Source organism: Maylandia zebra, linkage group LG5 (assembly GCF_041146795.1).
Source record: "Maylandia zebra isolate NMK-2024a linkage group LG5, Mzebra_GT3a, whole genome shotgun sequence".
NCBI classification, from domain to species: Eukaryota; Metazoa; Chordata; class Actinopteri; order Cichliformes; family Cichlidae; genus Maylandia; species Maylandia zebra.
In genome coordinates, this window is record NC_135171.1 from 14,399,024 (window position 1) to 14,415,591 (window position 16,568).

General features: G+C 42.1%; 1 protein-coding gene across 2 annotated transcripts in view; it reads left to right on the forward strand.

The window, feature by feature from the left end:
• Positions 1 to 4,062: 4,062 nt before the first annotated feature.
• Positions 4,063 to 16,568, forward strand: part of lrig1 (leucine-rich repeats and immunoglobulin-like domains 1) — a 36,550-nt gene continuing 24,044 nt past the window's right edge. The window contains exons 1-3 of one of the 2 annotated variants that reach the window (XM_014408027.3): positions 4,063 to 5,170; positions 15,208 to 15,279; positions 16,110 to 16,184. In XM_014408027.3, coding sequence (XP_014263513.1) covers positions 4,968 to 5,170; positions 15,208 to 15,279; positions 16,110 to 16,184 — 350 coding nt within the window. In that variant the 5' untranslated portion in view covers positions 4,063 to 4,967. The remainder of the gene's footprint in view (positions 5,171 to 15,207; positions 15,280 to 16,109; positions 16,185 to 16,568) is intronic. The other variant, XM_014408026.3, reaches the window with a different exon arrangement.

The window sequence follows — 16,568 nt, forward strand, 5'->3', positions numbered from 1 at the left end:
ATAATGCAAAACTAATGGGGAGATGATAATGTAACTGAGTAGCTGGGGAAGTGACAATGTAGCAGTAAAAAACAAATAGCAAGCATGTATCTAAAGTAATTGTGCAATTAAAACACACATTACCTGCATCCTTTTCTCTCTCACAACACTGAAAAATGCTCTACTCCATTAAATGTATGTGAGTGTAGCCTGTCGCATGCTTTGGTTTTATATCTTTACATTTATTTACAACACATATCTTCTTCAGACTTTTAAAATTTATAAAAATAAGTAGTCATCAAGTAATCAGTGATTATTCCTAATTTTGAGGAAACCCTAAGGTAGATCAGAGTCAAGGCCAGAGTCTTTCATCCAAAATGTCTTGCACGTGGAGTGTTTATAGACATCCTGCACCTTCTTGCCTTTACATTTTTCTTTCTCTGCATCTGTCACGCTTTCCTCTTCCCCCTCTTCACTCACGTCCTCTGCCTTGTAGGCCACGTAATCACGCCACTTAGCAGGCAGTCTGGTATCGACACAAGTGCCCAAACTGTTTCTGCTTCCTATTAGCCAGGCATCTCTGCACTCCTGCAACACCCGTTAGCCATCTAGTCCCAGTTTGATGAGTTGGCTGCGTTTCACGCCTCTCCACTTTATAGTTGATGAATAGCTGCAGCAGATGGTTTGTTATCTTTGAAGATTCCAGTAAGATGAGCGTGATGAATCGCTCCAGGCCTCGCACGTCCACCCCTCCTCTCCCCTCCTCTCGCCATCACGTTACCCCTCCAGCACTGAAATAAAGTGAAATGTGAACAATGTGTATTTGACTCATCGTGAACACATAAGAAGCTACTGCCTGCACTTCTCATACCGGCCCTGAAATCTGTGGACGTGTCTTTATGGACACTTTGATTTTGTTCCAGCTGCATAAACACCAATATGAATGGTGTTAAAATCATAAAAAACAGATATAAAAAAGAAGAAGACAAGGGCTCATCTGGTGCAATCGTTATCTTCTTTAGAATGGACTCTCATGACAGGAACATGTCCACTAACACAGACAAGAATGGGCGTGGGGTGAGTCTGAGGAGTTTCCCAGTTGTGATAGAAAAGGCCGTTAATGCTTTTCTTACAATGTAACATCGTTGTTTGACTGTCAGTTTAATGAACGGCAAAACTAGTGCCAAAACATATGCTATCAAAGTAAAGAAATATCTGCTACTGAAATAAGAATTTGGAGGAAAAAATATGAGAAGAAATATTTCTCATTAGTTTAACTTGCTGTCTGCCTGCTGCACTAGTAGACATTATATGACCAGATAAATCACATTAAGAGACAAGTCAACAGTCCACTCAAAATAGAGCCCCAAAGTACCTGGTCCACATACCCTGTTTGTTGGGCTGGGCATTTGTGGCATTGCTGCGATGGTATATATGAATAAGGACATTTAAATAGCAGTTCAGTGGCTGGAAGTCCAATATAATAAACTCTAGCAATTTGATATTTATATATTTTACTATTGATATATTATATTACTGAGTATCAATTAAAAATATACTGAAAAAAAGACACGATTTAATACTACACCATATATTCCTAAGAAATAGAATTATATAACTGGAATTTACTTTCTAAATACATTTCTTATCAAACGAATAGATATAAATATTATATTATATTTTAAAGTTGAAAGTTTGTGAGATATCAAGCATTTAAAATATTTGAATGATTTTCACAACTCCAAAGAACAGTCTAAAAGAAATGCAGTTTCTGGACAAAACTATAGAAATTTGCAGTTCTCCATCACCATCGAAGTCATGTTTTAACAGTGTCTCATTTTGCAGATATTTTCCTCGCTTCCAAGAGCCAGAGGCCTCACCTGTAGGCCACAGCGCTCACTCATACACATGGTGCAATGTGAAACCTTTGCTTATTCACTGGAAAGGAACCGCGCTGCTAAACTGCCTGCAGTGCTCCAGGTGTGAATATCTATGTCCTTGCTACTGTGATTAATAGCAAAGAAATCTGGGACTTCTCCCAACACGAAGCGATCACAATAGCTCCGACAGAGTCAATCAATACTTATCTTTCAGTGCTGAGAAAAGAAATGTGACGAGAAAAAGAAGAAAAAAAAGCGTACAAGGGGCCGGGAGGCTGACGGGGGCATTGATTTATCACAGATGTGCATTTTTGAGGCACAGGGCAAATATGATTTCAACATTTGGGAAAATTTTTCTGCTATCATGTGGCCATTACTGGGCATGCTCAAATGGTGAACGATTATTCTGGATGGACAAATGACACACATGTGTATGGGTGTGTTTGCAGGCCCATACACACATACAATTATACACATCCACTTTGCGTGCGATTGTGTATGCAAATTGTCAGGTACATGTACACAAAACATTTGCAGCTTTTCGCGGATGGTTATGAAAAAGGTTCTTTACTTAATCACAACTAATTTTAAAGACACCCCATTCAAAGTCATTGTGCAATATTATCAACAAGATCGAAAATAAATCGATAATTTAATCACATTATGTTAAGAATTTTATAAGAGGCCTTTCAATTGCTTACAGCGTATGGACAGTGTGTCAATATGGAGCCAATTTGAGCTACTTGGAATGTAAGTAGGCTTTACTCATGCACCGAACATTCATACATTTTCGTCCGTTTATCCAATTCAGGGTCACAGAAGGGCCTGTACAAACCTATACCAGCTGTCATGGAGCAAGAAGCAGGGTAGACTCTGCACAGGTTGCCAGTTCATCACTTTCTACCAACATAGGGACTGGCAACCATTCACACTCACACCTACAGACAATTTAGAACCACAAGTTAACCTGTGGGATGAATCTGGAGTACCTGAGAGAACTTAAATACAGTTATATTTAATTATGCTTTTACTGCACTTTTGGTATTTTGACTTTACACTTTTTTATGCTCCACTACTAGGAAGCAAATCCAGTATTTTTCTCCAGTTTTATTTGTAAGATGTTATTATTTAAGATTAAATACATTTAATTATGATTGGATTAGAATTAGAATATAAAATGATTAGAGTAGATTAGATTAGATAACATATACATAGGTGGAATCATCACCACAGTCACCGCCATTAATGATGTTTGCACAATCGTCTATCGTTAAACAGAGTAATATCCAACCACCTTTCCATCAATTTTCTTAATCGCTAATCTATTTCAGGGTGATGAGGGGTTGAAGACATTCTCACCTATCACTGGGTGAAAGTGGACATTAGTATATTTTATTTTGACATTTTGATAGCAATTAATTTAACCTTGATTTGAGCCTGATAAGTATCTACTTTCACTAGGAGTATAGCATTTTTAAACTTGCAAATTTTGAACTTTATAAACAAAGTATTTCTGTAGTATTGTTATTTTTAAGTGATGTAAAATGTCTAAATTACTTTCACAGCAACACTCACTGCTGGATTCTATTCTTTATCTGAACACCTGCAAAGTGCAATTGTTCTCTGAAGCGGAGTGGAGATATAAGGGTTCTTCTTCTTCTTCTTCTTCTTCTTCTTATTATTATTATTATTATTATTATTATTATTATTATTAGGCAACAGTCGACTGAGGTGTTCACTTGGAAAGAGAAATGTACTTACTATTCCACAATTGTTAATATTCATGCATACGCAAACTTTACACAAGCAAATGCACATGCACAATTCAACTTTCTCCAGCTGGAACTTTATCGTATTTTACAGAAACTCCTTCAAATGCGCGTGGCTGAGGGGAATACAGCCAATTGCTTATAATCAGCTTTCCCGCTCTTTCTTCTGTATGTAAATCTTGATGTCAGCCTTACTAACAAATACTTAAATCGGGCTTTCAAACCAATTATGTTATTACGGCTTGTTATAATGCGATTACAGAGCTTGATCTGGGTGATTGTCTCTTTAAGAAGCAGTGAGAGTGAGAGGAGGTGGTGCGGTTTCACACCCCGGGGTGGGAAACATGGGCGGGGCCAGAAACCGCTGAGTGACAACTGCTCAAGGGCTCTCCAACTTCGCGAGGCAGTGAGAACCCGCAACGACCAATGAGGTTAGGCTGTAACCCGGCCGTCAACTCTCACCAGCCAATCACAAGCGAACCGGGGGAGGACCATTGAATTGCTGTTGTGTTTCCAACATGGGATTACCGAAAGGTCCCGTAGGAAAAAAAAGGAAAAGTAACTGGGTAAGGGGGAAAAACTCATGGTGGTACTGAACGCTCAGAAGGAGGAGGAGGGGGTACTCAATTTAGCTATTAATCGCATCGTCGAGATTTTGTGACCACAGACTGTACCTGATAAGCAGCTGGTGGAGAACACCGGGCGTGCGGGGGGTTTAAAGTTGGATGTATTCGACCGCCGCGGTATGGACGACATGCAACGTTCGGCTTGAGAGACCAGCGCTGGAGTTTTCACCACTGTTCCTGCGAGCCCGAAATTATTTCCTACATATTCAAATTTCTGGTTTCGTCTGGCAGTTTTCTTTTGCTTAGTGTTTACTTTTTTGTGCTACTCCGCTGATCAACTGTTACTTTGAGAGGTGTACAGGCGCAGTGTCCTTTAACGTCTGACTGTTGCATGTTTTCAGAGGTCGGCAAAAGCAATATCACTACTGACAAACTACATTTAGCCTTTTATGCACAAAGTTTGGAGAGTTAAAGGAGTTCGCTGTAGCAGAGTTTCGCTGCTAGTCCGTGATTTACCTTTCATTATTTTTTTTTAGCCCGCCTCGGACGCTAGAGGAGAAAGTTGGAAGTGGGGGACTTGTGTCAGAGATGAATGTTTCTGGGACGGAAAACATTTGGCTGCCCCAAAGTTGTCCGTGCTAGCATCTTTAGTACAAGAGGACAATTAATGCGTTATAACGAGCTTTCGTTTTTTTTCGTAGCCACATTAAAGACACCAGGTTGTGGGCACCGGGAGAGAGCTCAGCAGCCGCGCTATTAAAACTGGATACAAAATGGCGGCCTTCCTGGGACGATTTGGATATCTGTCTCGGTGTATTTTTTATTTAATTTTGTCGGTCGAATTCTTTCAAAGTTACGGATTGAGTTCAGACACACCATGTGCCCAGAACTGTACCTGCAGTGGCGACTCAGTGGACTGTAGTAATCTGGAGCTGACGGCGACGCCTTTGGACCTTCCAGTTCGGACTGTTTCCTTGTAAGTAAAGCGCTTAGTTGCTCTAACCTATTTATTGACCAGCCCATAACGGGATAACAGTGTAAAAACGTGGACAGCAGCATAGAGTGTTAGGGCTTTATTTGCTTAAACACGCCGACAGCACGGCTTTGAAGCAGAGGACCCCTGTTGGTACGGGGCTTCTCCCCAGGAATCCCGTCAAAGATTTTTGTGGTTCTGCTTAGAGTTGCATAGTTTTGCTTATGAACTAAAACAGAGGGGGGAGTGACGGGCAGCTGTCATAGAAGCTATGCCCGTGCCTCCTTTCTAACTGTATGTAAGCAAACAAAACTGCCCCCCTGCCCCGCGCGTTTTGTTTTCAGTTAGTTACCCCGTCAAAGTACTCCGGAGGCCCCCCGCGCCTCTAGAAAGTGACGGAACATTAAAACTTTACGCAGGTAGACCCTGAACATCATGTTGTAACTCCACTTGAGCTTTTTTGTTTTTCATGCTGTTCGTAAATTAAAGTCGCATAATCTTTCACAACATTGTACCCCCCAAACAAATAAAAGCATCTGTGAGTTTGACACTTGGCCAGATGCTGTGTTGAAAGACTTTTTGTGTAGTTCGGGCATTCCCTGCTGATGTTTTTTTTTTTTTTTTTTTTTTTTTTGCTTAAATAGTCAGACTTGGGGAGTTTTATTCAAAGTAAGTAGGTTAACAGGTGTTTTTGTTATCGCGAGAAGAGCCACGTGCGCAAACGTGTATTCCAAGTTGTCTGCACTTAAAAGGGTGTCAAAGGCTTTGCTTTGTGAATTATCGTTAACTTCAAGTCATTCTGTATTTTATAACGCACTTACTTTTAGAGATGTGATTGAATGTTCCAGGCTCTGGTTTATCTTCATGCTTAAAAAAAAGATTTATCTTTCTGTGCCTGGCACATGTGCCTTCGGTTGCATCTATCTGAAGGTGTATTCATGTTTCCAGTGTTAGAGTGAGCAAACAGTCCCTGCAGCCTGAGCAAACAAATAGACCCAAACATGTCATAACAAATTAACCGTCATTACTCAGTGAGACTTATGACAGGTATCATCCTGATTCCCCTTTCTGTCTCGCTAGATTCACTTCATAAATTCAATTTCTTGGGAAAGTCACCGGCTCCTGGAAGTAAAGCTGACAACAAATGAAACTCTGTCTGCCAGATCATTTAGGAAATGAGCTAATTTGGCACATTTTTATAAAACATCCCCCAATGTATGGGGAACTTAAGCACTTACCAGACTGAATTAGATAGTTTACTTACAGACAACACTGCTCTCTGTCCTCCCTGTTGACATGTTGTTTCTCACTGGAGTATATTGCACCCACTGTTTCCAGTGACTTTTACAAATCCTTAAACTTTTGAGATTTTTTAGTGTTTGTGTGTGTGTGTGTGTGTGTGTGTGTGTGTGTGTGTGTGTGTGTGTGTGTATTCCTGGGAATTTAGATAAAGGCCTTAGGACTGTTCTGGCTCCCAGGTTCCTGTTTGAGGCAGTTTTTCTTGCCCCATGTAGTCAGGAATGCAATGGCTTTAAAAAGTCCTCAGAAAACACGAATAATGGCACTTGTGCCTGAGTAGCCCCGTTGCCCTGAAGCACCTCTTAGCCATTCTCAAGTGCAGATGCTGTTTATCATGCATGCACGCAGACTCACAGTACTGCCCTGTCCTCTTGGACAATGATCATGTATTGTGGGACAAATGTCCCATCTGAAACTGCTGCACTGGACCTTTTGGTTTGTGTGAAGACAGGGTTCCCCGCGCAAGCCCTGTGCCGCTCCAAGTCGGCTTCTGTTATCTCGTCCAAACCTTATCAGGCAGAGATTTAAGGACCCGCAATCTTTGTTGTTTTCAAAGGGAATGGCTTTATGGCTTTGAATTATCTTTTAAAACACCTAGGTTGCATATTTCCACACCACTTGAGATAGTCACATTGTGCTGGCGGCTAACTCAAAGGGAACCAGCTCTTTGCCTCTGGGGTCCGTAAATGAGCCAGATTAGTGGATGATTACCGTAAACCCAAAGAGGCAAGTACGGACAATTTCACCTGTGGCCCAATGTGATCCCATCATAGTGAACCCTGTGCTAACTCTGTACACTTATGTGAAAACAATTTATTTTATTTTAGGGTATGCAGCAGTTTGGAAGGTTATTTTTTTATTTCTGTGCACTAGAGCTTGTCTCGTGTGTGGTGCATGATGTGCACAGCTGAAAGGGAAACTTTGGTATTGTTGAAAAAGACAAGATAGAGCAGGGGCTGTGGTACAGTGCAACAATAATAGTTTTAGCCTGTCAAAAGAGCTGAAAGAGTCAGTGTGCACAGTCCCTGGTTTCAAACAAAGTGTGCTTGTCTATCTCCACCTTCAGGCATCTTAGCCAAGTAATCAGTGTGGAATCAGTTCATTGTTATGATTTCCCCCTGGGGAGGGAGCGGCAGTGGTGGTGCAAGAAAAGGCAGCATTGGTGGTTGTCAATAAACACAAGGCACCCACACCAGTTTTCTTCTCTCACTCAAGTGCGCAGTGCAGAGGCTTCCCATAAAGGAAAAATTTCATCATCACCTGAGGTAAACGAGTAGAGGCTGTTAATCCACAACAACAAGCACCCTCCGTTAGTCAAACATACAGCGTGCATGCTACAGTCGGAAGCTTTTAACCCTTCAACCCTCTGCTCTGCTGTCTGTAAAATGAACATGGTTCAAGCAGCAAATAAATGAACATTTCCCACCCTTTTGTGTGGGTGAAGAACGATAGCGCTGTCATTTAGCTGCTGCAGTTATCCTCACACAGGCGCTTAAATTGGGATTACAGTAATGAACCATGGCTCTTATGACACAGCAGCGCACTCGAGGAAGCTGCTCTTGGAGAGAGTTATCATACCTTCACCAAGATGTTGGAGAATTTCAAAGCTTTTAGGCAGCAAATGATTGCAGCAACATTTTTCTTTTACACTTTGTGTTAATAGAACTGTATAATGTCAGGTTAAAGCCACAACCAAAGCAGCTCTTGCAGTTGTTCCCTGTGTTACAGAGTCAGGGAAAATGGATGAAGAGTGTAGTTTATTAGAATGGATCTGGAAAAGCCGATGAGCTTTTTGGCCAGTCAAGACAAGTGGCCAGTGGACCGGTGTTATACTGCAGTTCATCCATTACTAGCAGCCCCAAGTCCACAGAGTCCACATCCCTTGGTGGAGAGAAAACAGTAATGCTTTCCAGTTGTCAAAATAATCTCTCCTCAGGATCTTGTGAGAAAGTGGCCTTGATGGTGCATTCAGGGAAACAAAAGATGTTAGCACATCCTGCCTGGGCCACAGAAAGAACAGAGACAAATAAGACTCAAACTTTTAAGGGAAAAATGGGTGATTGACCAGGTGTGGAAATGTACCCTTAAAAAGAAGCGTATTAGCTACTTTTTGCTATTTTAGATCATTGATTACTGTATCGCAGTAATATTGATCACTATTGATCACACTAGAATGCTTTATTGCCCCCCCCCCCCTTTAAGCACATGAGATTCATGAGTGAATGCCTAACAGCCTGGACATCCAGCCTCTTTGAAACCTCTGTGGTTATGAACTTCTTCGTTGCACTTGTCCTTTCCTGTTTTACATCAGTGCTTGTAACATTTAACAAACTGTCCACCACTCTCAGATGTTTGCCTATTGTTTCTGATTGATGAATAGCCTAACAACATATAAAGCAAGTTTACTCTCACAAAGTCACATATTCCCTCTCAGGAGTGGTGTCTTATCTTATTTGCAGCCACAGTAATGTGTATTAAAAGCATTTTTGCCCACTGTGCCACTGGCATAATGGGATTTTGCAAGTAAATAAAAGCATGAGCATTACAGATTTTGGCTGCGATTGCGTGCTGGGATAGAGATAAAGCAGATGGAGGGTGTCTGTTTGCCAGCGTCTCTCCGTCTTTTCTTTTTGCTATTTGTTGTTATGGAAAGTTCCATCTTTTCTACATATATATTTTTCACTTGAATACTGAGCCCTTGAATCACTCACCTGCTCTCAAATGACCCCCTGTGTAATGTGGCATTTTGCTAGTGGTTTCCCAAGTTTTTACATGTGCTGGCCAAACTCTCTGCTGCAAGTCATCCCCAAAGTGTAGCCTTCAACCTCACTTAAAGCCTTATTGGTAAACGCTACCCCCAACAGCTGGTTTTTGGCTTCTACCTCAGGAAATAGGTTTGTGTTGGTGGTTTCGGGATGGAGAGCCCAGATGGTCGATTGCAGACTGGTTACTGGGGGGGGTGTAACTCTGGATCACCTGGCCTGTGGGAGTAGGAGTTCGTGGAGAGGGATGCATTAAGCGGAAGTGTCTTGTTAATGCCACAGTCTGCTTCTGCTTACTGAATCTCAGCTCCACTAGTTGGTGAAAGTCCTCTCAGTGGTCAGAAACCTCAACCACTGTCACACATGTTGTAACACACAGTGGAAACCCAAAGGAAATTGCATGTTACACAGCCGTTTGCTTGACTGCCACATATATGCAGAAATAACACTTTTATTTTCAGGTAGTGTTTTGCTTCATCTAAGCTATTAATAGACACACAAAATAGGTTTAACCACTAGTACTATGCTTGCCCTGGGTTTACTTTTTCCATCATGGCCATTTATACTGTCAGGGATTTTGGATTTTATGTTGGGACTGACTGATGTATAAACACCACAGTGCAGAAATGTTTCGTCTCTTGCTTAAACACATCAACATTTGAGCAGCTGGGGCAGAGATACAGCAACAGCACTCAGCAGGGCTGAGCCCTTTGTGGTTTCTAGGGCATTTCTCGCTACGCAGCCTTGTAATCTTGTGGTATTGGTGATTATACCAAGTTTGTTTATTGTCATAGTTTTTCTGGCCTTGCGACTTTCATGTCTGGTAGATATTTTGTAGACCTAACTTGTGTGTTTAGAAGGCTTTAGGATGATATTATCATTGGAGGTGATCTTTATCAGGCCCACGTCACTTTTCCTCCCACATCAGGCCATTAGATTTTCAGGTTAGTAGAAGTATTGGTGGTTCTTAGATGGAAGATTAAATAGAAGTCTTGTTTTTTTTTAACCGGCTGAGATGATTCATGTAACGCATTAGCTGTGAACAAATTAGGAAGAAACGGCTAAAGCTTGATCCTCTACTCTAATAAGAGCAGATAAAGTCTGACATTAATATGGAGATATGGAATGAGCTCATAGCCTCACGCTGGCTCTAATGACAATCAAACAGCTGCTGCCACAACTCATTCGACAGGAATTCAGTCAGCAGAATAGATGGCTCTTTTGTGAAGACACTTTAGGGCGCCAAGTTTTTCTTTTTTCTCTTTTTTTTCCTCTTTTCCCTCTACCCTGAAGTCAGTATCTACAAAGTGGGCTTGATCAGTGAATCATCTGTGAATTCTGTACATCTGGTAAGAGTTTGGGAATCTGGAGAAGATGTTTGGGGGAGAAAAAAAAAGTGTGACTTGGAAAGAGTGAGAGGTACTGCGCAAGTGAAGCAGCTTCACCCCAGAAAACAGACAGCCCTTCGAGACACAAGGGGAGATTGGAGTGCTAACTTGGGCCAGATTTTTTTTTTGGCCTTTGTACTTTCTGATACTGTAGAAAACAGCATCAACTTAAATCCCAAAACAACCACATATTCATGTGTAATCATTATTACCATGGGTAATTATTGTTCTGCTAATAAAATAAACATCACTGGGGAAGGAAATTAACGAATGAAAAACTGTCTGTCTTTTTCTTCACTTTGAAGTTAAGAGCATTAGGCCAGACTACTAGACAGGAGTACAACAATACAGTGTTTATGTTATTCTTCGAGATTAATTTGGGACACTCATTTCCCTGTACTCGGAATGATCTAGCATGGCGCCATTTGTAAAACATTACACTGTTATCACACTAGACGGCAGGAGCATGCTCCTGCATTAAACCCTTGGTTTGCCTGCTGTGCAGACGGCATCAACGGGTTTGTGCTTCTCATATGGAGTGCCCAGTCTCGGGTCTGTGGGCCCAGCCGTGGGTTTAAGCAGCGCCTCGGGCTGCTGCAGAAACTTTCCCCAACCTCGTCCTGGTTTGTTTGGAGTGCGCTGCTTCATCTCCTGCTATAACCCCAAAGCGGCAACACTCACAACGGGGCTGCACATGGCCCCAAGATGTGCCTGCATCGGAAAACTTCAGAGTCACGCTCCCTGTCGGGCTGATTTCAAAGGCAGGAGCAGCCTCTTTGAGTTATGTGTGTGGGGGCAGTGAGTATCTGTAATGCAAATGGTAAAATATGCTGAGCCCATCAGCACTACATCTCTCTGATCTTGCACCTAAGTTCTCCTTGCCCCCCCTTCCAAGGATCTGGTATTTACTGTGTTTCTTTGCTCCGATTTTAACGAGTCAGATTTATCACTTTTATAGTAACGCTTGTCGGCCAGTTTATGCTTTTAACCTTGTCGAAACTGATAAGATACCGGCCCCACTTCTCATTCGCTGTATGACTTGTGTGTAAAATGGTGGCCGGGAGCTGGTGTTAGCTTTGTGTACACTCTCACTGCAGTTGCCGGGCTATAAACTGGCCTTTAATGACAGGAAGAGCAGCGTCGGTGTGTGTATGTGTGTTTGTGTGTCTGTGTGTCTGGCTCTCTGACACGCAGGTTATTATTTGACCAGTTTTACGATGCCATGAAGTCGACCACATTAAAGAGCTTTTGTCTCACAACTGGGCTACAGAAGGCTCATCCCTGACATCACTTCACACTTTGAGCGAGCAAAGTTCACACTGCATTTATCTACGATAGAAATGGGAAAAGATAATGATGATGTATCTCTGTATGTCTAAGTCCCTGCACTTTTCCTCCCTCCTCACATCTCCTCTCCCACACACAGGCTATGCGCTGACTTACAAGTGTAGTGTCATACGCTATGACATCACTCCACTACTCACAGGCTTCCTCTACTCCCACAGTACCCATAACGAAGCAATTTTTTAAAGCTTTTTAATGAGTTTTATGTGTCACATCGGCTACACAGTCCAGAAGTGATGGTCTTCTGCAGGCGCTAGGCTCCATTTTTCTTTCTAAGACACCTGCTCTATGAAGCAGGCCTTTCATGAGTTTATCATGCTTGCTTTTGAAGCGTTCCTTCCCAGGTATACTCGGATTGAGTCAAACCTTCCAACTAGTTGTTAAGGCGACCAGCTTAGGATATTGTCAATTGAAGTATGTCTGTTGCTGTTTCATAAAGAACCTTTGATATGTTCCATCTTTAAGTGTTTTAGGGTACTGGTACTGGGCCAAGTTGACTTGGTGGGGTTGTTGTGAGCAAAAACTAAAATTTTTAGGTGCAATGCACTAGAGACGGCAGAGTGAAAGTACATCCGAGTAACTAAAGAGGCAGCAGATTGTATTGTTCAGTTATTTATTTGGAGGATAAAATAATATTTAATAATTGAAAAAGCTGTTCCTCCACATAAACTCGCCCACGCACACCAAAGGACTCAAAATCTGAGGGAAAACATTGGTAGACTGTGTGATGAATGTTAATTGTGCCCCTTTTTGATTATCCAAAATGCTTTACTGGCATCAGCACATTAATCAGAACAGATTGAAGTCATTGCGAAAATTAGCATTTGATTCAACGTTTAGATTTTCCCACACTTTTTTTGGCTAACTACCTGGCTGAGAGTGCTTTTGAGTGTGATCCTGCTGACTAATGTCAAACAGTCCTGCCCATTATGAAGTAGTTGTACCACACAATGGAATGCAGTGTTTGAACCACTCTCAATTTTTTTAAAGGTAAATTGCAGTAGTGTTTGCCATGTTTAATAAAACACAGCTACACTTCGTTTTCCAGCTGGTTGAACTATACAGCATAAACTTGCAGAGCTTTCTGGAACGCTAAACCCAGTTTAGCATTTGAGAGGATATTTGGATAGTTCTTTTTTTTTTCTTCTTCTTCTGAGCATGTTTGTTTCTGTTAGTGTTGGCGTCTGCATCTCTCCACTCGCGGAGCAGTCGAAAACTCAAAGACTTGTATTTTTCTTACCCGATGCAGCAAATTCTTTCAGAAACTGCATGAGTGCAAGGTCACTTTCTGGAAAGCATTAACAATGCTTAAAGCTGGAGTCACATTCCCTCCTTCTTTCCTGCCATATGAGGGAGTGTGTGTGTGGTGGCGATGGGGGTTGGAGAGGGAGAGAACCCAGCCCTTATCATCACCATCGCCTCCTTTACAGTAGGTGTTAAAATACTGTGAAACTTATCTCATCTGATAGGCAAGAAAACAGATTTGTCTCAATGAAGTGGGAAGGAAAAGACGGAGTTGTGTAAATACCATAGGTGACTGAGGAAAAAAAGGCACAGGCGTGCTTGCATATACACACATAAAGGGCCAGTTCTGTTTGCTGCTGTGGCCTTTGGCACCAACCCGACAGGTTTACCCCCCAACCTCGACTTTGTTCCTTCATCCTGCTTTATCCTTCTCCTTATTTTAAACCTTGAGTATCATATCTGCAGTCAATTTTCTCTGCTTAATTCAATATTAAATATGAAAGTTAGAAATTCACAAAGCTCCATGGTTGTGGCGTTTTTGGATAAATCTTTTACTTGCTTGTTATGCAGCATGGACTGCTGAAATTTCTTCTGCTATTTTGTGCCAAATGCAGGTTGATTAGAAACTACTGATAGCTTGTCCAGATGACGGCACTGCCTCTCATGCTGTCGGTGTTGGGTGTATCTTTGGCTCATTATACCTGCCTCTAGGCAAAGGTGATCAATGGGGACTCTGTGTGTGTGTTGTTTTTTTGGCTTCGTCATAACAAGGTAATTTCCTCCCGTTGCAGGGAACAATAATTTAGCGATCTAGGCCTGAATGGGAGGTGCCCCAGTAAATGATCATGACATAGACATGCATACACACCTCTCTGTCAGCCCCGAGGGCAGACACACGCTCTGCTATTATCTCGTCTCACACACACACTTTGAGAGAAAGAAATGGGGAAAAAGACTGTCATTATCTGCAATTGAGCACAGAAGACAAGAAAGGGAAATCTGTCAAGTGAGATGGCTATTGAGACTGATGGGCATAAATTGTTTAAGAGAAAGTGTTGTGAGCATGAAGTATGAAAATGGCAGGTTTTTTGTGTTTGTTTAGCTTCAAATTTATCTTTTAAAAAAATATATGTCGCTGTCCAGTCTGTGGGCTTTTAAGGCCACTGTGGTAAAAGCCCACTGTGGGACAAGAGCAGAATGAGGAATGCGTTACATCAGGTAAAAGTGTCCCCAGACTCTGGGAACAAGTAGCCATCTCTCGGCAGGCCTGTGAAACATTCCTGGGCCGTCTCTCACGTCTGGACAGAGGGATGGAGGGGCGGGAGGCAGGCGGCTCGGAGCTGTGGGCTCCCTTTGTCTCGCCTAGCCTAGCCCCACCACGCAAACACAAACAGCGCTCTCACTGCGGCCTGCTCTGCCAACAGGCAGGCGACATGCCAGCTAGGCAGGAGGCAAGTGTGTGACACAGATAGCACTTGTCTACGCGAGATAAACTCGATTCATACGGCGTGGGAATCTCGGTGAAAAAGCAAAGGTGTGTTAGCTGTGTTTTTTTTTTTACCTGCACTCTTAACCGCAGTAAGGCTGTGTCACTGGACAAATCGCTCACTAATAAGCTTCTGTACAAGTCAAGTGCCAGCTATTAAATACACCGTTAGCTGAAAGTGCAGATTGACTGCTGCAGATGAATGGCCTGTGGGTAATGTTTGGAAAGTGAGCCAGGAGAGAGACGCTCTGTATCGATGGTATCGATTCGGGCCCTCCTTGAAGGCTGGCGTAAATTTATGTACTGCAGTGTTTTCAGGCATACTTAATGCAGACAGATGAGGATGTTTGTCAAATGGGAAACATAATTGCTGCTATTGATTAGGATCCTTATTTAAAGTGCTGAAAAATGCCAAGGACAAAAGCAATAAAAGATGTGAAACACCATTGCCCTGCAGGTATTTCAAATAATTGTTGTTTCCTGTCTTGTAATGAGCAACTTTTTGTTTGTTTTCAGAAATCTTGGCTACAACAAACTGACTTCCATCAGTCCTGAAGCCTTTGCCAACCTTCCCAACTTGAGAGAGCTGTAAGTAGTCACCCGCAGAGCACTCATGGTTTCTGCTGACAGTCTCCTTAAAATCTCCTAAACCCTTTTCAGTAAATGTGTTTGGCCCTGTTGGATTGTCACCTGAAGTGTCACCTGTTTTTTTTTTTTTTTTTTTAAATAAAAAAATAAAAAATCAGTTACTTCATTCTGGCTAACTCCCATCTTTGCCGCGCCGCTTCCGAGCAGCATTCTCATATGTGTTCCCTTGAACTAAGTCCAATTGAGAATTAAGTGGTGGTTTTCTATATTAAGCCCTTTCCCCCACCACCTGATACTGTGGCCAACACTGGCCTTGTAAATATTTTATATGGTGAGGAGAGGGCTTGGTTTTGTGTCACTCAGCGCCAGTACACAAGGCACACACACACACAGATACAGGAACGTACTGGTGATACACACACTGGTGACATCTTTGGCAGGCCAGCGGGCCAGTCATACGCTCCCGGACATCTGTTTTACTCCCATGTTATTTTCAGTTTTTAAAAGGATGACTTGCCACTTGCTGTGCAGCAGACGTGAAAAGTCCTATATGTTGATTTATACGTGCTTTGACTGAAATGAGTTATAACAACCATATCTAAATATGTGTAGATATCTGTGCACACACATCTATCTATCTATCTATCTATCTATCTATCTATCTATCTATCTATCTATCTATCTATCTATCTATCTATCTATCTATCTATCTATCTATCTATCTATCTATCTATCTATCTGTCTGCCTGTATATAGTCAATTTTCAAGGGTGCTCCTTTATCAGCGGTTTGCTTCTCTAACCCTCTTCTCTCTGTGTTTGTAACTTTCAGTCGGCTAGACCACAATGAGCTGACCTCCATACCAGATTTAGGACAGGCTGCATCCAAGATTGTGTCCCTCTACCTGTGAGTATTACTACACTTACTGATTAACATGGCACCAGAAGATCTGTATCCAAAAGAGAGACCTTTCCCTTGTAGCCTGTGTGTGAGGTGCCCCTGTGTGTTCACAGCTGCAACACACACACATGCCCAGACTCACAAACAGTGACAACAACAAAGAGAGTTAAACGTTAGAGAGTGCGGTCACACTCACGTCTGAAAGGGCACAGCAAATATTGCTCTTTTAGTAATTTTAACAGATTGATGAAGCCAGCCATGCCTATGTATCCCATGTCTGCAGAGGGCTTCTGTTACTGTATTCTTAGGTCAGTTGCCTCACTGGCGTGCTTTTAAATAGTCTGTTGACATATGTTGAGAAAGAATAGGCCTTTGCATCTCATAAGTAAT